Here is a 24,980-nt window from a genome sequence, read left to right as displayed (position 1 = left end):
ATAGCCAAGTTCTGAGCTGGGATGGTGCAGTGAGCTAAAAAACGGTGATGGATAAAGCCCTGATCTTTGGACTGGGTAAGAGTGGTCTGCTTAATTCAGACACTCTGTTCATCACCACCCCCTTTTCTGAATCATTTTTGTCCACCATAAGCGTGGAAGGGTATACTCAGATGTGAGTCCCTAGCTCATTGCACCATCAGGATTCAAGCAAGCCGGGCCGAAGATGGCTGAAATGCCAGAAACCGGTCCCTGGTAGCTTGTTTCCTTCCCAGTATAAGAATTGGCTTGGTAGTTTGGTCTGCCCTGTTCCCATGATGCACTGGGCCAGGGTCAGACTAATTTGCATATAGCCAAGATCTGAGCTGGGATGGTGCAGTGAGCTAAAAAACGGTGATGGATAAAGCCCTGATCTTTGGACTGGGTAAGAGTGGTCTGCTTAATTCAGACACTCTGTTCATCACCACCCCCTTTTCTGAATCATGTAGTGTGATTGAGGCAGGGTTGTGAGCGAGCGCAACCTGGTAAACATCTTAAGTTCAGAGAAGAGCTTAAGTGGTTCGGGTGTATCGGACATCCAGAGTAATTGTCGACCATTGTAAAGGGGGTCATGAGGTACCATTGATCGCCCGCAGGACCGAGATAGGGGGAACGCAAGAGTGAGTGTATGGGTAACGGACGCTGGTCAGAAGTTACCGTGTGCAAGTAACCTATCAGTTAAGGCGAGTTTCTGGACGTACACGGAAAGACATTTAGTCAGTTAAGGTGACAATTACAGTTAGACTGTGGACGTACAGTCAAGAAAAGCGATCGCTTGGTCGGAAGTAATCATTTTTCAGAGTATGAATGGGACGCATGCATGACCGGGAGACGAGCTGAGAAAGGAGGGGAACTGCTGCGGAAGGGAGACGAGTGACGTCAGAGAGAGCCGCGCTGGGATAGGCCGGTTGGTGTGAAGCTGCGCTGTGATAGGCCAGTTGACGCGAGTCGCGCTGTGATAGGCCGGTTGGGGTGAAACCGCGCTGGGATAGGCCAGTTGGCAAGAACCGCGCTGGGATTGGTGGATTGTCATCGGGAAGTAAACGAACGCAGAGAAATAGGGGAAAAATTGTAAAATTTGATCATGAAGTGTTTTAAAAGCTTGAGAGCGATCTTTAAGAGGGAAAGGAGAGAATCGTATTACGGGGAAGAGGCCCCGCCAGAGGGTACACCAGCTGATTATATGGCTACGAATGTTGGGTTGCATACTATACTGTGGCTTAGTACTTGGAGTAAGATTACAGAAGGGAACGAGGAACTGACTTTTCCGAAATATGGAACGTTTAGATTAGAAGTGTTGCACCAGTTAAAAGCAGTTATGTCTGCATCGAGACCTTTGCCTAGACCAACACAGTTTGAAGCCCTCAATGCGTGGATTAGAGCGGCGCACGACAGGAATCAGAACAGGCGTCAAGAAAGTGTGAGACGATCGGTAAGAGCAGTGCAAGACGCCAAATGGGATGCGGAAGCCAAGAAATGGAGAGTGCAGACTATTGAAGTACATAAATTGTACCCAGTGATAGAGGTTACAGGAGACAAAAGAACACCAGAGGAGGATGATGAGAGCGAGACAGAGGATAGCCCGATAAACAGGTTGTTGATAGATAGACCGCCTCCGTACAATAGAGAGATGGAAGGTGCCGAGCTCCCAAGGGAAGATAGGGTTGGCATAGGGGAGTATAGACCACTCCCTATAATGGATTGGGAACCCACCAAAGGTGAGGAAACACCTCAACCTAGTCCAGTACAGAGAGTAGTCGGAAGGTTCGTGGTACAAAAGGTGCCAGAAACGGAGCGTGCTGAGTCCTATCAATTGCCAGAGGCTCTTCAAGTACCCGTTACCATAGGTCCTATAGTATCGATTTATAACCCAGAGAAAGTACGAGAGGAGGAACAGGTACGACTAGACAGAGAAAGAGCAGAAATGGAAAGAAGGAACAATATGACCAATGCCCAAAGGCAGTTGCCAGGACCAATAGATTGGAGCACCCCATTAAATTCAGCAGTGGATCCCATAATAGATCAGTGGGGTCAGAGAGGACCGATGGATCTGAGAGGACCACGGCCGAAATCCTTTAAGGAGTTGAGGGCTGACTTGAGGGAGTGGGATGCTGCCACAGGAACACAGAGTAGCAGGTCAGGAGCGGAAGCTGAATGGGGAAGTCGAGGCGACGGGACATTGTCTCACTGTGGGGCTAGCGAAAGCGGTCAGGAGTGTGATGGCAAGAGTCAGGAGAGTAGAGGAGCTACACGTCATATCCACAGTGGAAGTAGACAGGAGCAAGAAGGTAGAAGTACAGAGTGTGGAAGGGCATCTCGTCTCATTCACAGTGAGGGAGACCGAAGGACGCAAGAATACAGGAATAGCTTTAAGTGCACTCACCATGCACCTGGCGATATCAGACAACATTGGAATCGCGGGAACATGGGGAGCCACGAGGGGTCTCACCATGTGTCAAGCGATCATTGACAGGAGCGGGATCACGGGAACATGGGGAGCTGCGAAGGGTCCTACCATGTGTTGAGCGATAATAGACAGCAGGGGAATTGCGAAAGCATGGGGAATAATGGAGTGTCTTACCATGCACCTAGAGAAACCAAGCAGAATGGGCAGTGCGGGACTGTGGAGAATAGAGCAGTGTTTCACCACACACCAAGAAAGGATGGAACTGCATGGGACCTGGAGGGATGGGAGCATGGGAGGACTCCCCATAACTTGCCTGAGCCCAGACGTAGGGCTCAGAGCTGGGATGGGAGAGATGTCAATGCGCTCTCTAGAGACAACACACTGAAAGCTGTGATAAAGGCAAGGAGGCTCGATGTGACCAGTTTAAAATCTGACCTGGACGAGATAATAGATGGTACGTTGCCTTTAGAAAGGATTGACATGTACGAGCAAGATGAGGTGCTGTTTATAGCAAAGGATATTACTCGGAAGGCGAGAACAATTCACGAGAAATTATCTGAACTGGCAGACAAGTATATGGTAGACTTGTCGAGAACAAAGGCATTACAGGGTAACCATAGGCTGCATTATTCAGATCAGGCTCTCGAGGAGAGGAGGACAATTGGATTAAAAACACACATAAGGGAACTGATCACAGGAATAAGGACATGGAGAGATCTGGATAAATGGGAAGAAAGGTGGTCCAAGAAAGGGACTGTCAGGCGGAGCGCGATTGTGATGTCCCCGGAGGGAGGGCCACTGCGGATGGAGGCATACCCTTTGCGAGAAATAGCGAATGGGAGTTATGTACATGTGCCCTGGAGTAGGGGAGATTTGGCTGCATTTACCAATTCATTTCCAAAGCTAAGAGATAATCCCGTGGAGTGGTACAAACAGGTAGAGAGGTTCGTGAAAATATCGAAGGTACTGTGGATTGATTTGAACACCTTATTTGATATTGTGGTCCCAGGAGACTTGTGGACAGCATGTAAGGTTAGTGTTGAATGGCCCACAGCAGAACCAGAAAGAAATGCTAATACTAATGGACCGTCAGAAAGAGTAATGGAAAAATATGAAAGGGTGATGACATAGCTGAAAGAGAAGGTGCCACAGCAGGATATAGATTGGGTGAAAATAGACCGAACTAGACGGGAACCCAAGGAGACAGTCCATGAATTTTATGAGCGATTGCTGAAAGCGTTCAAACAATACAGTGGACTAGATGTAATGGATCCCAAAGACATAGGACAGTTTGTATCGAAATTCGTTTTGGGATTGAGACCTGATATTTGTTTGATGATTCAACAACATTTAATTTGCTGGCAAAACAAACCATTAGATGAAATTTTGAGATACGCAAGGCATTGCAGTGATGAAATAGATTCCAAAGCAAAGAAACTTAAGGAGAAGTTGATGATGGTTCAGATGCAGTCGGCTGGAAAGGGTGGACAGCAGCAACAGGGAACAGGGACAATGGGAAGGAGATCAAATAATCAGAATAGGGACAACGAGGAAAATCCGAGACCGAGAGTAGACCTTGCTACCTTGAAAAGGACGACAAAGTGTCACCAGTGTCACCAGGTGGGACATTGGAAACGCGAGTGTCCCTATAATCCTGAAAACGGAGAACTGGAAGTAGAGGAGGAAGAAGTTCAGACCATTCCAGTAAAAGGGGTAACAGTACCTAAGGGTAAGGTGATCAAAGGGGGGACATTGGCTCCTCGAGCCCAGTTCCCTCAACCACCAAAGATTGCGACAGGAGGAAAGACCTATAGACAAATGCCTCTTTTAGTAGGAGGAGAAGAGTGTTACTACGTTGATCCACTAACTGGACAGCGAGTGAGTAGAGAGGAGGACTGTACCCTCGGGGCAGTTCTAGAGGTGAACCAAAGGGGACCGTTTGTTGAGGCTGAAGTGGCAGGATGTCCTACGACATTCTTGGTAGATACTGGGGCTACTCGATCAACTTTGAGATCCGCAGTGGTTCCGGACCTGCCAATGTCGGGGGAAACAATTCAAGTGGTAGGAGTCGCAAACAGGAGACTGACTAACCCTTTGACGGAACCAGTGCTAGTGAGAATAGGGAAATACAGCGATGAACATCAGTTTTTAGTATGTGATTCTAGCCCTGTGTGTCTGTTAGGAAGAGACTTATTGTGCAAACTAAATTGCACCATATATTGCACGCCTCAGGGAGTAGAGGTACAAACTAACGACGATGATGCTACCTTTAAGGGTGCAAATTCAAAAGTATGCATAGAAATGTATCCTACCCTGACGGTGGAAGAGCTCCCTTGGGACTTAAGGGATACTGTGTCATCTGAAGTGTGGGATTTCACTGGAGAAGAGATAGGACTGATTAAAGGAGTAGAACCAGTGAAAATCATGATAAAACCAAATGTTGAATATCCAAGGACGCCTCAATACAAATTGACTCCGGAGACGATTGCAGGAATAAAGCCCGCGATCGACTCCATGATTAAGCAGGGAATACTGAAGGAAATCGTGGGTAGTCCATGTAACTCCCCGATTATGGGTTTGCAGAAACCTAGTGGGAAATTTAGAATAGTTCAAGATCTCCGAAAGATTAATAACATAGTTGTTTCGTGTTGTCCAGTGGTACCGAATCCATCAGTGATATTGTTCCAGATACCATTCCAAGCTGAGTGGTTCACAGTGATAGATCTTTGCCAGGCCTTCTTCTCAATCCCAATAGACGAGGAGAGCCAGTTTCTTTTCGCATTTAAGCTGGAAAATCACGTTTTAACATGGTGTCGTATCCCACAGGGGTATACAGAAAGCCCATCGATTTTTAACCAGCTGCTGAAGAAAAATCTTGAAAGTCTAGTACTGCCACAGAGCTCGGTTCTAGTTCAGTACATAGACGACCTACTTGTTGCGTCAGAATCAGAGGAAGCTTGTAAAATAGACACCATCACCTTGCTGAACCATTTAGCTGAAAATGGACACAAGGTGTCTCCGAGCAAATTACAGTACTGTCTGACAGAAGTACAGTACTTGGGTACCGAATTGAAAAAGGGAAACGGAAGGTGTCACCAGACAGGATAGAGGCGATCATGAAAATGAATTCGCCTACGACACAAAGAGAGGTCAGGATGTTCCTAGGAATGGTTGGTTATTGCCGACAGTGGATAGCTAACTTTTCCCTGAAAGCAAAGCCCTTACAGAAACTGACGCACAAGGAGGTGAGTGATCCGGTACCATGGGACAAGGATTGTTTGATGTCATTCCCACAGCTGAGAGAGGACTTGTGTCGTGCTCCAGCTTTGGGAATGTCAGACTACGAAAAACCATTTTTACTCTACTGTTGCGAAAGAGAAGGTTGTGCTTTGTCAGTCCTAGCACAAATTCATGGAAATGCCCGTAGACCAGTTGCATACTTCTCGGCTACTTTAGACCCAGTAGCCGCAGCGTTACCCGGATGTCTCAAATCCGTTGCTGCAACGGGTGTCAGCATTGAGAGGTGTGAGAGCATAGTGATGGGACACCAATTAGTGGTGTATGTACCTCATTCTGTGGAATTGTTAATGACCAGGACCAAGACACAGCACTTGACCAATAATAGGCTCACGCGCTACGAGCAAGTTATTCTTGCTGCGGAGAACGTGACCCATAAGAGGTGCTCTGTTTTGAATCCTGCTACTTTGATGCCACTCCCTAATGATATAGAAGACGAGGAATGTGAAGATAACGATTGCCTTGATGTGACTGAACTATGCACCAAGCCGAGACCAGATATTGTGGATGAGCCGTTGACCGACCCTGATGAAATTTTCTTTGTTGATGGCTCATGTGTAAGAGACAATATTGGTCAGTTGAGAGCAGCTTATGCTGTTTGCACCATTACTGGAGTTGTGGAAGCCGCTTGCCTGGAAGGAGTACACTCCGCTCAGGTAGCTGAAATCATTGCATTGACACGTGCCTGTTTAGCGGGTAGCAAAATCCGAGTCACCATTTTCACCGATAGCCAATATGGTTTCGGGGTAGTTCACGACTATGGGCAATTGTGGTCTCAGAGAGGTTACATGACCTCCTCAAGTTCACCTATTCGAAATGGGGAATTTGTGCGACTATTGTTAGAAGCGTTACAAGGTCCGGCAGCAATTACCGTTGTCAAATGCGTAGCCCATACAAAAAATACAGATTTTGTGTCCCAAGGAAACAGATACGCAGATGAGGTTGCTCGCTACTGTGCAGAGCAAGGATACTCTTTCACGGAAGTGGAAGTGGGTGGGACACAGTAAAAGACAGAATTGAACATGATGCTAGAAACAGTTGATACTTGGGATGATCTAAAAGGTATGCAAGAGAACGCATCAGATTTTGAGAAAAAGACATGGGAAACTGCAGGTTGTGTAAAAAGTGAAATTAATTTGTGGATTTCAGCAGATGGAAGGGCAGTGTTACCAAATGAATTAGTGAGTCCAATGGCACGTCAGATACGCGGTCCAGTACATTTAGGAAGAGATGCCATGTTGCGGGTATGTAGGCAGACTTGGTATAACCCCAAGTTTAGAGTAGCCGCAGAAGCAGTGTGTCAGAGGTGTGTAACATGTCAGCAATTGAACATAGGGAAAAGGACACCAGTTACATTGAGTCACATTGGGAGATCTGGTGGGCCTTTCAACCGGATGCAATTAGACTTTATTGAAATGCCAAAATGCAACCGCCTCAGGTATGTTCTGGTGGTTGTCTGTATATTTTCCAGATGGGTCGAGGCATACCCCACACGCAGGTGTGACACCCTCACAGTAGCAAAGTTGTTGCTTAGAGAGTTAATTCCACGCTTCGGGGTGCCGGCCTCTTTGGAATCAGATAGAGGAACACATTTCAACAGTGAAGTTGTGAAGATGCTTTGCTCTGCATTAAATATTGATCAGAAGTTGCACTGTAGCTATCGACCAGAGGCTTCGGGAATTGTGGAGCAGATTAATGGGACGATAAAGTCCCGAATTGCCAAAGTGTGTTCATCGACATCCTTAAGCTGGCCTGATGCTCTGCCCATGGTACTCATGAGTATACGTAGCACACCAGACAGGAGAACAGGTCTCTCTCCACATGAGGTTCTAATGGGGAGGGCAATGAGACTTTCATCTGTTCCAACTGCAGCTTTGTTGAATATCACAGATGATCTGATCCTGGATTATTGCAAGGGACTTTCTGATGTCATTCATTCTGTGTCTCTTCAGGTGCGGGCTGCTGAAATTCCATCTTCTAAAGACCTATGCCACGAATTGTGCCCTGGTGACTGGGTGGTGGTGAAGAAGCACGTCCGGAAGAACTGCCTGGATGTGCACTGGAGAGGACCCTATCAAATAATCTTGACAACGAATACTGCTGTCAAATGCGGAGGGCTGCCAAACTAGATACACGCCTCCCACACTCGAAGAGTTCCAGCACCCCTGGAAGAAACAGCTCTTCTCACAGATGAAAATCCAGCTGTGGACGAAGAATCGATAGAGGGGATCAGCCAAGCTGTGGGGGTGTTGGAGGAAGCTGGGAGCGTGGCAGACCAAGTGGAAGAAGAGCAGGACGACAGCGAAACTGATGTTGCCACAGAAGGAGAAAGCTGCTGTGAATACGGCTCCGACACTGACAAGAAATAGGAGAACAAGGCGTGGAGAAGCTAGTTGGCCTGAAAGGAAGAAGAGGCCGAGCTTGAAGCCAACTCCAGGAAGAACCCTTGCTCCTATATCCGAAGACTCAGATCTGGACGAAGGTGCACAGAATCAAGAGCAGGAGGGTCCAAGAGGATCAAGGAGGGTGCGCGTGCCCTGCAGAAGATACGCCACTCCTGAGTGGACCTACCTGGCAGCAGATGTCTTGTGCACGGAGATCCGGGAGGGTGAGGGAAGTGACAGTGACCAGTACTGATCCAATCATAACGTTGGAAGTGGCGCTGTTGGTACCTGGAGTTGAGGCCGAAGGGTTGCTGACACTCACTGTTCCCAATCCTCCATATCTGAGCAGAATAAGAGAACTGGTTTTAAACAGAGTAGAATTTCCGACTTTTGGTACAACGGTATCAGCACTCGAGGAGACCATCCTTCGCTTAGAACTGTTAGAATACATGATTAGAGCTGCTGGAACACGGGTGATGGTAGACACCTAAAGACTTTGTAAATAAACAAGATTGAGAAGATAACCTAGCGCCAAGTGGAAGAAGAAGAAATTTAGGGACTCTTCCATTCAGTGGACGGAGAAGGGCTAGGGTTGTCTGTTGCTATAGTTCAAAGGACTGATTTCGCAAAAAGGATTGTCAGCTTCCAGGTGTAGTTCAAAAATACTGAATAAGCAAAGAAGACTGTTGAAGGAGCAAAGAGAAGAGACTTTGTGTTGAAAAAGAAAACTAAAACTACACTGTCTTGAGATCATGGAGGCCGGCAACCCGAACCGCAAAGCAAAGTGCATAGTAGGCACACTTTTAATGGGAGTAATTTTTCTTATAGTTTTAGTAGTTACTGTATCATATATAGTGGGACACGAAAATGAAGAGAAAGCAAAAAATGAAGCAAAGGTTGTAGTAACCCTGAAACCTACTACTGCTGGTAAAAAGGGGGACAATACAGAGAAGGATAAAGCTTTACTAGCAGCAGAAGCTCGTAGGTTGCACGTAGATGAATCACAGGGAAACTTCAAGTCAAACGCATATGCTAAATTACTGTATGAATACATTGATGCCATGGAGGCAAAAGACTGTTACGTCTGTATGCAATTGCCACCCTCTGTAGACGAAGGTATTAGGTATCACCATCTTCCATTGACTTATGGAATTACATGTAGTTTGTTGCTTAGTATATTTTATGAACGCGATAGCTTTGAATATTATTTTTCAAACTTTGACGCTGTTTTACCAGAAGTCCCGGCTTACAAGCACATGAATAAATGGGACTATTACAAGAGTGAGGATCGATTAAGGAAATTTTTCATTCCTTGGAAAACGTTAGATACTTATAATCGCCTTGATTAATGCCCGCTCACTAAACTCTTACTTATTAAACGCTCTCCCCTGAGGCGGAAGCCGGGGCATCCTCTCTCTATCCTTTGTACTACTTGGAGATAATTGTAAACTGTTTTGACCACTTAGCGCATATTTTAATCGTGTAGATATTTTACTGTGCATTTTTAACTGCCCTCACCTCAGAGCGAGATTGCATCGCTTGAGGCGCGAACCCAGGCTCCTCCTGGTTACAGCGCTGCCATCTCCAGGCGCTCACAGGTCACCTGACCCACCTCACCCGCCATCTTGAGGGAGGTAAGGGTTGCGGTCTAGTGGTTAGAATCCCCCCGCCCTCTTAGAATACTTAAGGGGCGGAGTCCCGGCGTTTCAGCAAAACTCTTACTTATTAAACGCTCTCCTCTGAGGCGGAAGCCGGGGGATCCTCTCTCTATCCTTTGTACTACTTGGAGATAATTGTAAACTGTTTTGACCACTTAGCGCATATTTTAATCGTGTAGATATTTTACTGTGCATTTTTAACTGCCCTCACCTCAGAGCGAGATTGCATCGCTTGAGGCGCGAACCCAGGCTCCTCCTGGTTACAGCGCTGCCATCTCCAGGCGCTCACAGGTCACCTGACCCACCTCACCCGCCATCTTGAGGGAGGTAAGGGTTGCGGTCTAGTGGTTAGAATCCCCCCGCCCTCTTAGAATACTTAAGGGGCGGAGTCCCGGCGTTTCAGCAAAACTCTTACTTATTAAACGCTCTCCTCTGAGGCGGAAGCCGGGGGATCCTCTCTCTATCCTTTGTACTACTTGGAGATAATTGTAAACTGTTTTGACCACTTAGCGCATATTTTAATCGTGTAGATATTTTACTGTGCATTTTTAACTGCCCTCACCTCAGAGCGAGATTGCATTGCTTGAGGCGCAAACCCAGGCTCCTCCTGGTTACAGCGCTGCCGTCTCCAGGCGCTCACACGTCACCTGACCCACCTCACCCGCCATCTTGAGGGAGGTAAGGGTTGCGGTCTAGTGGTTAGAATCCCCCCGCCCTCTTAGAATACTTAAGGGGCGGAGTCGCAGCGTTTCAGCAAAACTCTTACTTATTAAACGCTCTCCCCTGAGGCGGAAGCCGGGGGATCCTCTCTCTATCCTTTGTACTACTTGGAGATAATTGTAAACTGTTTTGACCACTTAGCGCATATTTTAATCGTGTAGATATTTTACTGTGCATTTTTAACTGCCCTCACCTCAGAGCGAGATTGCATCGCTTGAGGCGCGAACCCAGGCTCCTCCTGGTTACAGCGCTGCCGTCTCCAGGCGCTCACACGTCACCTGACCCACCTCACCCGCCATCTTGAGGGAGGTAAGGGTTGCGGTCTAGTGGTTAGAATCACCCCGCCCTCTTAGAATACTTAAGGGGCGGAGTCGCGGTGTTTCAGCAAAACTCTTACTTATTAAACGCTCTCCCCTGAGGCGGAAGCCGGGGGATCCTCTCTCTATCCTTTGTACTACTTGGAGATAATTGTAAACTGTTTTGAACACTTAGCGCATATTTTAATTGTGTAGATATTTTACTGTGCATTTTTAACTGCCCTCACCTCAGAGCGAGATTGCATCGCTTGAGGCGCGAACCCAGGCTCCTCCTGGTTACAGCGCTGCCGTCTCCAGGCGCTCACACGTCACCTGACCCACCTCACCCGCAGTGCTTAATTTGTAAAATATGAAGTGCAGGTGCTCAAATCTTTGTCGGAGGCCACACCTACTTTTCGCTGGCCCCACCCACTTCCTTCATTGGCCCCACCCACTTTCTATATGAGCTCCACCCACTTCCTCAACTGGCACTGCAAAAAGACAGATGAATTTCAGCAAAGGAGCCTTCCTCATAGTAAGGTTTGATAGGGGGTTCCCCTACTACTTCTACTTCTAGGAACATCCAGGCTAGTGTCTGACGCTCAATATGTCATCAGCCTCAAATCACACATGCAGTCTGTCTTAAAAAAACATTATTACCTAACTGCAGGCAGGTTAGAAAAGCACAACATTCTGATAATACAGTGCTCTAAATGGGATTTTACAGCCACAAGAAACTCACTAAAAGAGATATCACAGAAATACTCCTCAGTCCTGAAGCAGCACCCAGGCGGTGTAAAATGCACTGAATGCATTTGGCTCAAATAATTAACTGTAGCTGCAGTTAAACATACCTAATGAAGTATTTGCACAAGTCATCCACAGCCCCAGCCTGTGCCTGTACCTCCCTGAGCTGAAGATTCCTAAAATAAGAACCTCTTTCCCAGTACTGCTCTCTCCACAAGCCCAGGCTTTCCCTCCTGGCCCTGAATATTGCTGACCTAGGAGCATCTTTCCATAGTCCCAGTCTATCGCCTCCCACAGCACTGCTGTTATCAGAACACCTGTGACCTGTCCACACCCCCGGGTATAGCTCCCTCTGGCAGCTGTCCCTGTTCTAGGAACCTCTCTCCACAGTCCCATGCTGCCTCTTTTGTTGCAACATTGTCTACTAAGAGCCTCTCTCTGCCTCTCTTCTCCTTCAGACCCTCTGGAGCCTGCTGCACCCCTCCGAGGACCCTTCTGCTCGCTGCCAGAAGTTTGAGGCAAACCTCTTTACCCAGGGCCGGTGCCAGCACTTCTTCCTTTAGCCTGCTGCCTGAGGTACCACCGGCTGGGCCACGGGGCTCAGCCTGGTAAGGGCTGGCCTCAGGCGCCATGACTATTTCAACAGGAGCCTGGGAAGTGGGAACAGACACCGCTGCAGGGGGTGGGTTCTCTCAAATTACGCCACCTCTCTCTGACCCCGAGTCTCTTACTGTCTGTGACTGTGACCTAAGACCCCCTCTGTGCCACCTTAGTGGCCCTCAGACACACTGTGGCTTCGCTGAAGATGCCTCTTTGACCCCTGAGTCTAGCACTCTCTGCGACCCCCCAGTGATGTCTCTCTGTGTGCCGTCTGCCCCCTATGTCTGGTGGTACTGTCTGAGGCTGCGAGGCACCAGTTCTGCCCCAAGTGTGGTACTCTGTGGCCTCTGTGATGTCGCTGTGACTCTGCCCCTTGAGGCTGGCACTGTCTGAGGCACCAATGTGTCCCACTATGAGTGACCCTTTCCTGTGAGCAAAATCAAGCAATGAAGACGAGGGAATCATATAGATATCAGGAATTGCACCCATTTGAGTCTAGCTGCTAATGTTTCAGATTGCTTATGTGTGACATTTTTATACATTCAGCGGATTTATGAGTCATTCAATGACTAAATGTGTGGCACTTTCTTGCGACCAAAATCATGCAATTAATTTAATAGAAATAGACAAATATCAGAAATCACACTCATTTGAGCAACAAGAAATTCTAACTCTGCAGCAGGTGCTTTTAAAGCGATTATTTAATTTCTAAAAAATCAGCACCCTCCACCAGAAACTCAGCTTCAGTTGTGGATGAACCACATGTAAGAAAGGGATCTCTGTGACAAAAGCTGCAACTCACTGAGCTATCCACATACAATACAGTTAAATGCAATACAATATGCCGGTACCAGTAGGCATATTAACCCCATGGGCTACTCCATGGTTAAAGTAAAAACTGAAACGGCCACTAGTTAAAAATCTGACCTCTCTCCAGCGGGAAAATTAATCGCCTGCCTCATCTCTGACATAACAAGTCTCTTTGCACTGGGAAAATAAAGGCTGCTGCTTCATTGTGCCACTGTCAATCACGGATATCTAACACTTTTCACTAATAAATCCTAAAAGCTGATATTTAACACTTTTCAATAATAAATCATAAAAGCTGCTAGTTTAGAGAAAATGTCCACCTTCGATGGCACTGCATTTACAGCACAGAGAGAAAACGTTAGTGTGCCCATTTTCCAAGGCGCTATGACGTGCTGGAGCCCCCTCCCCATTCTAGTAAAAACATACCAAATGTCATCAGTAGCAGAATAATAAATTAATATCTGACTTACCCGAATCTCTTTATAGCTGTCGAAATGATCCACGGAGAGGAGCTGGCGTGGCACTGTGGAACTATCTTGCCTCTTCAGAGATTGAGAGCGAGCTATTTTGCCTCAATCTGTGCCACCTGCTCTCACTATGACCCAGACTCAGCACAAGTTGGGCTCTGCCTGGACAGGGCACAGCAAAAGAACATGTCGAGGTCAGGAAGAAGTGAAGACCGGCTTTCTCTTTTAACTCTGGGCCATGCAGTAGGAGGTTTCCTGGGTGCCATGGGGCCCGGTTTGCAGACAGGAAATTAAACATCCTGCCACAGAATGCGCGCGGACCGGACATGGCTCCTCTGCAACAGTGTGTCAATGCGGGACCTCCTGACACTACCCGGGGAACAGCAGAAAGCAGGTTTGACTGCACAAGTTTAAAGAGTGTGGTATTTGATGCATTTCATTAGGAACGTAACTTGTCTCTGCAGAGAGCAGTTAAAGACAAGCTTGCAGCATTCTCCTCAATAGTATTGTCCAGACACCGACCCCCCCGCAAGGAGAAAGTACTACTGGAAGTGAGAATCCTCTGCCCTTGCTTGCCCCTGACAACATTTCTATAAATGAAAGTAATACCAACCATACGCTGCACGCCCCCCCCCCCCCACCCCCTCCTCCTCCTGGGCTCATCAGATCTCACCCTGCGGATCAGGCTGTAAATCGGGCAATCCCTCCCCGGGGGCTGTTGATGGAAACTTTCATTAGGATCAATCGCCGCTGAGATGTCAGGATGCCCCCCCGGCCTCGTGTATTTATTATTTTAAGTAAGTGAGCTGAGGGGAGAGAATCTGATGCCAGAGAGCAGCCCCGCCCTGTAAACTTGACTCTGAAGGGGAAGGGCTGGGGGCCTGGGGGTCCTGAGCAGAGGGGTGCCCTGCCCCCGCCCTGTAAACGTGACTCTGAAGGGCTGGGGGCTCGGGGGTCCTGGGCAGAGGGGGCGTGTGTGTGTCCCCTCGGCCCATTGATCGCGCATTAGCTCGTTAGCACTCAGTGCAGGATATTCAAATGAGCTCGGAGGATTACCCATGACCACGAGACAGGCCTCCTTTATTCTCATGCCACAACAACACCATTCCCAGGGCCCTTCTGGGCCCGCCCCCTCTCAGTGGGCAATTATCTCGAAATTTGGGTACCACGAGTCTGCGGGCTCCGGCAGCCTCTGAGAAATGGGACAGAGTTACACAGAGGGGACACCACCGAACACGGAACAGAGATCCAGCTTTGTGTAGCGCCTGCTTATTGCCTTGCACTTCGAAGCACCGTCTGAGGCATAGCAGAGTGTGATCTTCGCAGTCACCTCTGCTGTGTGACGCCAAATTGAGCGAGATGCTGTAGACCCGGCCCTGTAAATTAGGTGCCGGTGCTAAGCACCGGAAAGCACCGGCACAAATTAAGCCCTGCTCACCCGCCATCTTGAGGGAGGTAAGGGTTGCGGTCTAGTGGTTAGAATCCACCCGCCCTCCCCGCCCCTCCACATGGATAAAAACACAGGACCACCCCGGCCGCGCAGCGGGCGGGCGCAGCGGGCGCGCCGGCGGCGCGCCAGAGGCAAGCCCGTCTGCGCCCGTCCGCGCCGGGACCGGGCCCAGGGCCACAACCCCTGCCCGACCGGCGCCAAACATCACCCGGACCTATACCCAAGATTACCTATTGATGCTCCGGCCACCACCTAACACCAGTTGTGCAAGGATAGACTCCTCTGTGATCCCAATCGACCTTGCTACATATTGCTCTCATTGTACCTCCAACATACCTATACAATTACCCCTTGCCAATACTAATCAAGCAAGGAACAAAAAAGAGGCCGTTATTATAATCGCCTTGATTAATGCCCGCTCACTTTGTAAGCACAGACAGGAGATTGCAGACCTCATAACTGATTTCAGATTGGATATACTTTTTGTCACAGAAACGTGGACAGATGAATCATCAGAGCCAGACTTGGCAATTGCAGTACCTGAGGGATACAAATCCTATCGCCAGGATGGAGTCAGGAAAAAAGGAGGTGGACTGGCTATAATAGCCAGAGATCGATTCCTTGTTAAAACAAACATGATTCCATCTACCTCCTGTGAAGCCTTGCAGTTTGCCACTGAGTTATCAGCCCTTTTTAACTTTAAAGGAATACTGATATATCGCCCCCCACAAACGAAAACAGCATTCCTATCCAATATTAATACTATTATGGAATCAGTTGCCACCGAAAGTACATTCACGGTCCTGGGTGACCTGAACTTTCATCTGGACCAAGGTCATCTAACAGATACCGCCACTCTAATTTCCGACATGGAAATGCTGGGACTAAAACAATGGGTTACTTCCCCTACCCATTCGGCTGGCCATGCCTTGGGTGCCATATTTTCCAATGTCGAAGGTCTACAAATAACCAATATCCTACCCATGCCGTGGACAGACCATCACGCTATTTTGGCTAAACTTACCATTAATACCCTCCCTAATAAAAAATCTACCTCAACATCTCAAAAACATTTTAAAGACTGGAAAAATGTCAATCAGGACGACCTTCGATCAAATCTGGACCGTCCCCGCCCAATGTTGTCTACCGAACCCAACTTCGCTCTACTTCAATTTCAGACCTGGTTGGGCCAGGCTACGAATGAATTAGCTCCCAATAAAGTATTATCTAGAAACAGAGCTAAACCCACTGCCCCATGGTACACCGAGGAATTAAGGCTACAAAAACAAACTACCCGGAACAAGGAAAGGCACTGGAGGAAAACCTACGACACAGCTAGCAAAATGAGCTACAAGGAATCATTGGCACTCTATAAAACTATGATTACAAACGCGAAAAAAGCATTTTATTCCAACCAAATCCAAAAAGCTAAAAATTCAAGTAGACGACTGTACCAAATTACCAAATCACTGTCAGGCAATACTCAGGATCTCACTCCCCCCCCTTCACAAGCACTATGTGACTCTCTAGCTTCTTTTTTCTTCACCAAAGTTGATGACATTTATCAAGCTTTCTCGGCCAAATTACCCCCAAGGAAATCTAATCCCCCCACGCCACCTCCAGCAAACACGTTTTCCAGCTTTCAACCAGTCTCAACCGACCACATAAGAAAGATTGTGTCAACAATCAAAACAGGATCGGCCCTGGACCCTTGTCCTTTTTCAGTCCTCCCCCCTGTAATGGAGTCGATTATTCCAGTAATCACTCAAGTCTGTAACTCCATCCTACTCTCAGGCACATATCCAGACCCGTTAAAAAAACCCCTATTAAAGCCCCTGTTAAAAAAACCTTCCCTCGACAAAAACGAATTGAAAAACTACAGGCCCATTGCGAGTCTCCCATTCGTAGCTTAAGTAATTGAAAAAGCTATGAATACTCAGATATCAGAATATATTGAAAAACATCACCTTTTGGATGACACGCAATTTGGGTTTCGGAAATACCACGGGACTGAAACAGCCTTAATTAAGGCTGCTGATGATATCAGGGCAAATAGGGATCAGGGGGGGACAGCGATCCTGGTAATGCTGGATCTATCCGCGGCCTTCGACACGGTCGACCACACCATTCTGGTCGACCGTGTCGAGGAGCTAGGTATCTGTCACTCTGCTAGAGACCTACTTGCCTCTTTCCTGGCCAGAAGAACGCAGGCGGTCACCTTAGGACCTTTTCAATCGGCACCACTTTCATCACCATGTGGAGTTCCCCAAGGCTCATCCCTTAGTCCGACACTATTTAACATCTATGTGTCGGACCTTGCTAACACCATCAAAGCACACGGGATGAGCCTAACCTCCTATGCCGACGATACCCAGCTGGTATTAGCCATTAAAGGCGATGGAGATCAAGTGGCAGAAAAATTCAAAAAGGGATTGCTAGATATAGGAGAATGGATGGCTACTAATTGTCTGAAATTGAACTCAGAAAAAACTGAGGTAGTCATCTTTGGACCTCTTCTCCCAGCCTGGCCATCATGCTGGTGGCCAGAAGCTTTTGGCACCCCCCCCCAAGCCCGACAGCTAAAGTCAGGAATTTGGGAATAATTTTCGATGAAGGACTAAACTTCATGGACCATGCTAAAAAAACAGTATCCACTGCCCATCTTAAACTGAAGATGATTAGGAAGATCTGCCCCTTTCTCCCGGAGTCAGCCATCAAAACTTTGGTCAGCTCCTTAGTAATGTCAACTCTGAATTACTGCAATGGCCTTTTCCTTAATGCACAATCCAGAGTCATAAGCAAACTACAGTCTATTCAGAACGCAGCAGCACGTCTGCTCTCTGGAAACATGAGCCTATATCAAAAACTATAAAGGAATACCACTGGCTCACTATACATAACAGAATACACTTTAAGTCCTTATGCATAGTCTACAAGGCGCTTAAAAATCAAGGACCACACTTTCTGAAAAAGCAGCTGCAACTGTACAAACCAAGTAGATTGCTACGATCAGCTACCCTCAACCAACTAGTTATCCCACGCACGAAAACAGTGTCCTGGGGTGATCGTCGCTTCTTAGTAGCAGCCCCGAAACTGTGGAATACTCTTCCCCAAAACATTAGGTTGAGTCCTTCCCTTCTTCACTTCCGGAAACTTCTAAAAACATGGTTGTTTAATCAATAATTTCCCGTCAATCTCTCCATCTTCCTTTTCATAAGTAACAGTTTTTTTCAGCGCCGAGACGCCTGAGGGTATTTGTCACGCTTTAGAAATGTCAAAAATAAATAAATAAATAAATAAATATGCCCGAAGAAATAATCTGACCTGCAAGGTATCAGAAATTGAGAAAAAGTTTATAGGGCAGGTGGATGATCGATACAGGAGGCAGAAGATTCTAAAGGCTTCAGGCCAATGGAAAACAGATTGGACCGAGGAGGAAAAGTCACACAAAAGGAAGGGTAGTAATGGTCCAATAGCTTTAGATCGAGAGCAAAGAGGGAAGCTATGTATATACACGGGTAAAACCTATTATGAGAATGTATTTGTGGGAGAAGTAAGTTGTGAACATGCTTTCCAAATAGAATACTATACAAAAGATGTCTTGAAGGGAATGCAGGTGATCCCGAATGTATATTTTGTCTGTGGAAGAAATGCATACGTGAAACTACCGGATAATTGGTATGGATCATGTTATTTAGCAATTGTCTTCCCCAAAATATATCACGCTAAGGATCTGGAAATTATAGAGGGAAGAACTCAAGCCAGAGGGAGAAGGGATGTAAGCAATGATAAGGTAGTTGGAGATGTATTTGGTGCTATGTTCCCTCTTTTAGGGTTAATACTGAATGATGTCAAGATCAGGAGATTGGCAACAGTTGTAGATAGATTATCGGCCAGTACTGCTAGATCACTAATGCTGGTGGAGGGAGAGATGCAATCGATAAGGGCAATGGTTCTCCAGAACCGACTTGCTCTAGACGTTCTGTTAGCCAAAGAGGGCGGAGTCTGTAAGGCTTTGAAGGTCCAGGAATGTTGCACCTACATTCCAGACAATTCAAAACCTCTTGAGAAGTATATACAGAATACCACTGAAATTCATCAAGAAATTGAGGATCTGACAAAGGTGACTGTGTGGGAAAAAGTGGGTCATGGAATGGGTAAAGTTGGAGGTTGGTTTGCCAATCTAGGGAAGAGTTTCATTTGGTACATACTGAAACCTATCATCATAATAGTGATTTGCGTAATCACACTGTGGGGATTAGTGAGGTTGTATCAATGGTATAGGTCAAATAGGTTGCAAAGATCCATGAGAGAGCAGGAGCAGACGTTAGCTGCAATGCAGGATAACCAGTACAGTAGTCTGAGGGCTCTAGAAATGATAAAGCGGGGGAGCATTGCAACGAGTTCTGTTTGATTCAATTCATTCCTTCAGGGATGGTGTTGTGATGGTGATGACCTCTAAAGGTCATCAAAGGGGGGAACTGAGAGAGCGCAATTTGAGTAAAATGTAGAAGTGCACCATATTTACAAGCACGATGCACGAGTTTAGTTAAAGAAACATAAGAGTGTCGAATATATAGAGTGCATACACTTATGAGTGTTTAATTAATATAGCATGCATATATCAAGTGTGAGAAGCTAATGTAGTAATGTTTAGAAATGTTAGAATGTTATTAGATTCCATGTTATGTGGCTGTTGCAGAAGAGAATGTAATGCTGCCAAACGTAGAAATGTGTAGGCCTCATGGCAGTGCATTAAGAACGAAAACATGCCTTTACATTTTCACATAAGATGGATTAATATTATTCAAAGTATTATCGATCATAGACTGAAAATATATGTTTTATAGAAGTGTTTCCTATAATCAGAGTGTAATAAGTTAGAATACTCTTTTAGGCTGAGAAATAAAGGTTCATAGAGTGCACAGACCCGTATCATGTAATTTAGTAGGCCTGGAAAGATAAAGTCGATTCTTTGATCTGCATGTGCTAGTTAAAATCGGGTCTTGTTAAGCATAAATTGTGGACCATGTTCGAAGTTTTACAACTTGTGAGATAAGCTGGAGGACCACTGGAATTTGGGGCCCACTTCATGGGTGTTTGTTTGCAGGTGTGAGGGGGTTCCAATCAAGAGAGTGATGAATAGAGCTCTGTTCTGGGAGACAGGCACAGGCCTGGAGGAGGCTTCAGGAATTTCCTGGGGGGTACCGTCGTGCCGAGAAGAGCCTGAGAAGCAAGGTCAACGCTAACAAGAAGCCCAGAGGAGTATCAGCATGGAAAAAGCCAGAACTGACACCACGTGAGAGGTGTACGTGAGGGGCGTCTCTGAGGGGCGTTTCAACTGTAATTGTGATTTTGTATTAGGGACAGCACCCTGGGGTGGAGTTAGAGCAGATGGCCTGAGGAACCTTAGAGAGCGGATGGGTAGGCAGAGAGGGCACAACTGCGATGCACAGATTTACAACAGAGACTAAGGGAAAGTGAGTGAACTTCTTTGGAAGTCACCACGGCTGACACCTTTTTGGGTTAAGATCTTGCTAAGTAGGGATGTCACTTAGTCTAGCGTAGGGACAGTCTAACCTGGATTTTCTTCTTTTTGTAAATGACGCTCAAGTTACAACTTGTGTCTATTCTTGCAAATTTGCTGATCTTTGAATTAGTCTTGGTGATATTCTTCTGTCGCCTAAGAGCATTTAGAGAATTCATGTTTGTATTGATGCCGGTATATTTTTTTAACCTTATATTGAGAAGTTTGTATCTCCAGTTATCTTTGGCTTTATAATAAAACTTTAAAACGTATTCGTGGTAAGTGGTTCTTCAGAGTTGCGTAAAGTCTTGAGCTGATTAAGCTGGTAGTGGATTGCTTTTTACTCTATGACAGGCAACAAAGGTTCAGTCGACCTGAGTGGGGATCTAGATCTATAGCAATCAGATAAGAGATCAAAAATCCCACCGTATCAGGAGGAAAAGGAGTCCCATGGTACCCCACAGACATCCCCTTGCAGGCGGATGTAGTCAATGACTGCACCCGCCTGCAAGGGGATCTTTAATCCCCTTCAAAAGTCCAGGTGGGTTGTCACCTGCACTGTGAAAACACAGAGTGGCTGTAAAGTAGCTGCCCGTTTTTCACAGGAATGCACTGCCCCCAGGGCAGTACGAGCTTGTGGCTTCCCCTGGAGGGCAGCACATTCATGGTAAAAGGACACATTTTCACAATTTGCCTGTTTAAAGGTGCGCCCGGTGCAAACAATGAAAATGTCCATTTACCGTGATAAGGCCCCTAGACTTTTCCACCAATCTGCTTACGGTATGAAAAAAGGGGCAATAGTGCTCTGTGCTCCACCATATCAAACGCTGCTCAGAGGTCCAGAAGCACGCGCTGACAAGCGTCTCCTCCTTCTGAAGCTCACAAAGTCTCATCAACCACATGGTGAGAGGCCATGGGGGCGTAGCTACGGAGCCGATGGAGGTGGACGCGTGAGCCCGGAGCTCCACGCCGACCCCGCCGACTGAGAGCCGTCGGACAGAGATCGAGGGCTTGACCCTGTCCACACTGGCCCGGAGACCCGCGGGCCGTGATCCTGAGTGCGGTTGAGTTCCCGTTGGGTTGTTATGTTATGTTATGCCTAATTTGTCGAGCGCAAGTACACCAGATTGGTTTCTTTGCACTACTCTAACGGTGTTGAACTGAAATGTTACTCGTATGCCTGTCTAAATAACCTAGTTTTTAGGAGTTTACAAAAAATCATGAGGTCTGTGCAGGATCTAATCTCTAGAGGCAGGGAGTTCAAGTATCTGGGACCTAGTGTGGAAACCTCGCTCCACCAAAGCGTTTCAGTTTAAAGGGAGGTATAGTCAGGAGATGCATATGGGCAGATTGCAGGTTGCGGGTCAGAGTATATCTATCGATCAGGCTGTTGATGAATTTAGGATTTCTGCCATTCAAAGATTTAAAGATGATACAGCTCACCTTGAAGGCGCATCTCTGGGTTATAGGGAGCCAATGCAGCTTCCTTAGAAGAGGAGGACATGTTGGCGCCTGTTTTCCTGAAGAATCAATCTGGCTGCATGATTCTGTATTAGTTGAAGACCGTGGGTGAGATAGGCCTTGACGCCGAAGTATAATGAGTTGGCGTAATCTATATGGGATTTCACCATAGCAAGTACTGCCTGTATTTTTGCTTCCTGTTTAAGGAACCTGCTGATTTTCTTTATTTTTCTTAATTGGAAGAAGCATGTTGAGATTATGGATCCTATTTGAGATTTCATTGTCAGCTCATTAATAATTATGACTCCCAGGGTTTTGGCAGATATGAAAGGAGTGGGAGGTTGTCCAAGCTCTTTAGGCCAAAAGCGGGAACTCCAGGGGTTTAAGGAGCCTCCCGTAAGAATCATTTCCGTCTTACCTGGATTTAACATCAGATGGTTGCTGTTCATCCAGTTACGGATGAACAGCATGGTAGTCTGGAATTCATGGACTGTTGTAGGGGAGTTATTGATAGGGAACACTAGTTGGAAGTCGTCTGCGTAGTTGAAAGTTTTAACTTTCCTTTCTTTCAGGGCGTGGATCAGAGAGAGAAGGTATAGGTTGAATAGATATGGGGAAAGTGAGGATCCCTGGGGGGCACTGCATGTAGTCCTTATCTTGCGGGTCGTAAATTGGCCTAGGTGGACTGCCTGAAATCGGTTTGTTAAGAAGGAGCTAATCCATTCAAGGGCTGTTCCTTGAATTCCTGCCTCCTTGACACGATCGACCAGGATGTTATGGTCGACTGTGTCAAATGCTGAGGAAAGGTCCAGCAACGCCAGGGCTTGCGGAGAGCCTCTGTCTTCCTTCTCTCGAAGGGTGTTCAATACTGACAGTATAACAGACTCTGTGGAGTGATCTGGGCGGAAACATGCTTAATGTGCGTTCAGATAATCCGACTGCTCCAGAAAAACAGATAGGGTTTTGGCTACATGGGCTTTGAGTAGTTTGGCCAAGTAAGGAAGCAATGAGATAGGGCGGTAGTTGGTTAGGATTTTAGGGTCTGCTCCTGGCTTCTTTAGGAGGGGGATAACAGAAGCCTCCTTAAAGGTGTCCGGTATATAAGCTCGGGCAAGCAGTAAAGGCTTCCCTTAGGATGCAAGGGGGGCAGCAATCCCTAGGAGAGACAGATTTTACTTTTATCAATAAGTCTGTGAATATTACTTGACTTATTACTGGAATCTGTTTCAACCTGTATGAGTTCTTGGGTATTGTTGGACATGCAGGGCTCTAGCAAATTGGGGACACTTGCTTTAATGGCTTTGATTTTGTCAATGAAGAAGTTGTTCAAGGAATCGCATAAGGTTTGTGAAGGTGTGGATTTTGGTGTCACTCTGTCGGGGTTGGATGGTTTGTTACTTATCGAGAAGATTTCTTTTGATTGGTTTGTGGAGGTGACAGGTTTTGATGAGAAGTATTCGGCTATTGTAGCCAGGATAGTTTTTTTGTAATTTCTAAGTGCTGCTAAATAGGTGCATTTGTCATCGGGCAAGTATTTACTTCTCCACTTCCTTTCAGCATGACGAAGAGCAAGCTTTAATTTCTTTAAATCAGAGGAAAACCATCTCTAGGCTTCATGGTGACATGCTCGATGTACTCTTCTAAGTGGGGCATGTTTATTACTAGCTGTCAGGAGCCAGTCCGATAGGGTTGTGAGACCCGAGCAAAGTGGAGAGCACGGACAACGCCCTATCAAATGGCGCCGCCCGTGGCGGCTCGGCGATAACAATATCAATGTTTGAGCAGCTGAAGGGACTGCTGCTCCGACCCTGGTGAGGTTCCTCGGGGCGGGGGCGCTCTCCTTACCAGTGGGCTTGGAGGCACCCCTTGAGTGCTATTTGGAGTGACCTCTACTGAGCGCTGCCCTCTGAGGGGTTTGTACTGCCTGTGGAGGAGATCTGCATTCTCTGCACTAAGCCTCACTGAAGAGGGCAGCCGGAGCGGTGACCTAGGTTCTCTGCCGCAGGTCAGATTCCTGGAGGCGATCGGAGCGACCCCCTCATCAGGGTACTGGCTTGTTACCTCCGAGTGACTCATTGTGAATGGACCTAGCCGCCATTTGGTGCCCGCCGGTGAGGGACGGTAACAGGATCTGGTGGCGACTGGAGGCGATTCTCCATGCTGCGGCAGGGCCCGATGCATTAGTGGACCCGTGGAGTCTGGGCAGATGTGGGAATTACCCTGTGCCTCTTGAGACGGAGCAGCGGGGCAGCGGCGACTACCGCGGAGACTGTGAGGGCTTCGAAGCTGTGAACTGGGACGGCAGCGGACACCCAGAAGTATATTTTGCTGCCCCCGAGCTGAGAGCACATACTGACCTGGATCCCGGCTGGGGAGGCGGATTATCTTCTGCGGAGGTCGCGGCTTCGGCTCATAGACTATTAGCGCACACTAACTGGAGTGGCGAACGGACCCCTAGTGGTGCGGTGCTGACTGAGGGCACCAGCATAGCTCACCGGAGGGATTGGGGGCCTACTCTTGTAGATGGGACTATGGAGAATAACACAAGCCGTAGGCCATTGATCAAAAGCAGAGTGGGCCTTTATCTTATGCCCTTGGGTGGAATCTCAGAATTGGACTCAGTGTGGTGAGTGAGGGACCAGCACCTCGCAGGCATAGTCAGGTACTCATGAGCCTGTCTGAGTGAGAGCAGGGACTGGCTGGGAGATCGGCTAGAGGCTTTGTGGCCCACAGATCATGGGGAAACCATGAGGGAAACAAGGGGGCGTTCCCCGGACTCTGAGGATGCGGCAGCAGACCGCAGGAAGCAAGATTCTCCTGAACCACAGCCCGAGTCCTTGATGCAACAACAAGTGGCCCAAATTCTGAAGGCCATCACAAACACTAGGGACTCCCTTCAGCAGGATATCGCGGATGTGGCAGTGGGGCTGGGCCTACTTCGGACGGAACACACCAAACTGGCTGACCACGTGAAGCAGGCAGAGGTCACCCTGGAGGCTCTAGAACCGTCCCAAAAGACAATGGTGGCCCAGATGGGGGATGTCACACATAGACTTCAGGCATTGGAGCAGAGAGCTGAGGATGCTGAAGGCCGCAACCGTCAGAACAACATAAGGGTGG

The 24,980-nt window shown here is 47.3% G+C and overlaps 1 protein-coding gene across 1 annotated transcript; it reads left to right on the top strand.

The window, feature by feature from the left end:
• Positions 1-8,876: 8,876 nt before the first annotated feature.
• On the top strand, positions 8,877-19,286 carry LOC147690146 (uncharacterized). Its single transcript, XM_086936646.1, has 2 exons — positions 8,877-9,454; positions 18,170-19,286. The coding sequence occupies exons 1-2, from the start codon at positions 8,877-8,879 to the stop codon at positions 19,284-19,286; spliced, it is 1,695 nt and encodes a 564-aa protein (XP_086792772.1).
• Positions 19,287-24,980: the final 5,694 nt, after the last annotated feature.

Source organism: Lissotriton vulgaris, chromosome 9, assembly GCF_964263255.1.
Source record: "Lissotriton vulgaris chromosome 9, aLisVul1.2, whole genome shotgun sequence".
NCBI classification, from domain to species: domain Eukaryota; kingdom Metazoa; phylum Chordata; class Amphibia; order Caudata; family Salamandridae; genus Lissotriton; species Lissotriton vulgaris.
Note: the sequence above shows the minus strand (reverse complement) of the source record. Positions and strands in the feature narration are given on the sequence as shown.

What these genes read in the sequence shown, in the direction of transcription:
- LOC147690146 (XM_086936646.1), top strand. Translation starts at nt 8,877, where the DNA reads ATGGAGGCCGGCAACCCGAACCGCAAAGCAAAGTGCATAGTAGGCACA. An exon ending in CCTTGGAAAACGTTAGATAC is followed by an intron (nt 9,455 to 18,169) that starts TTATAATCGCCT and finishes TAAATAAATAAA; the next exon opens with TAAATATGCCCGAAGAAATA.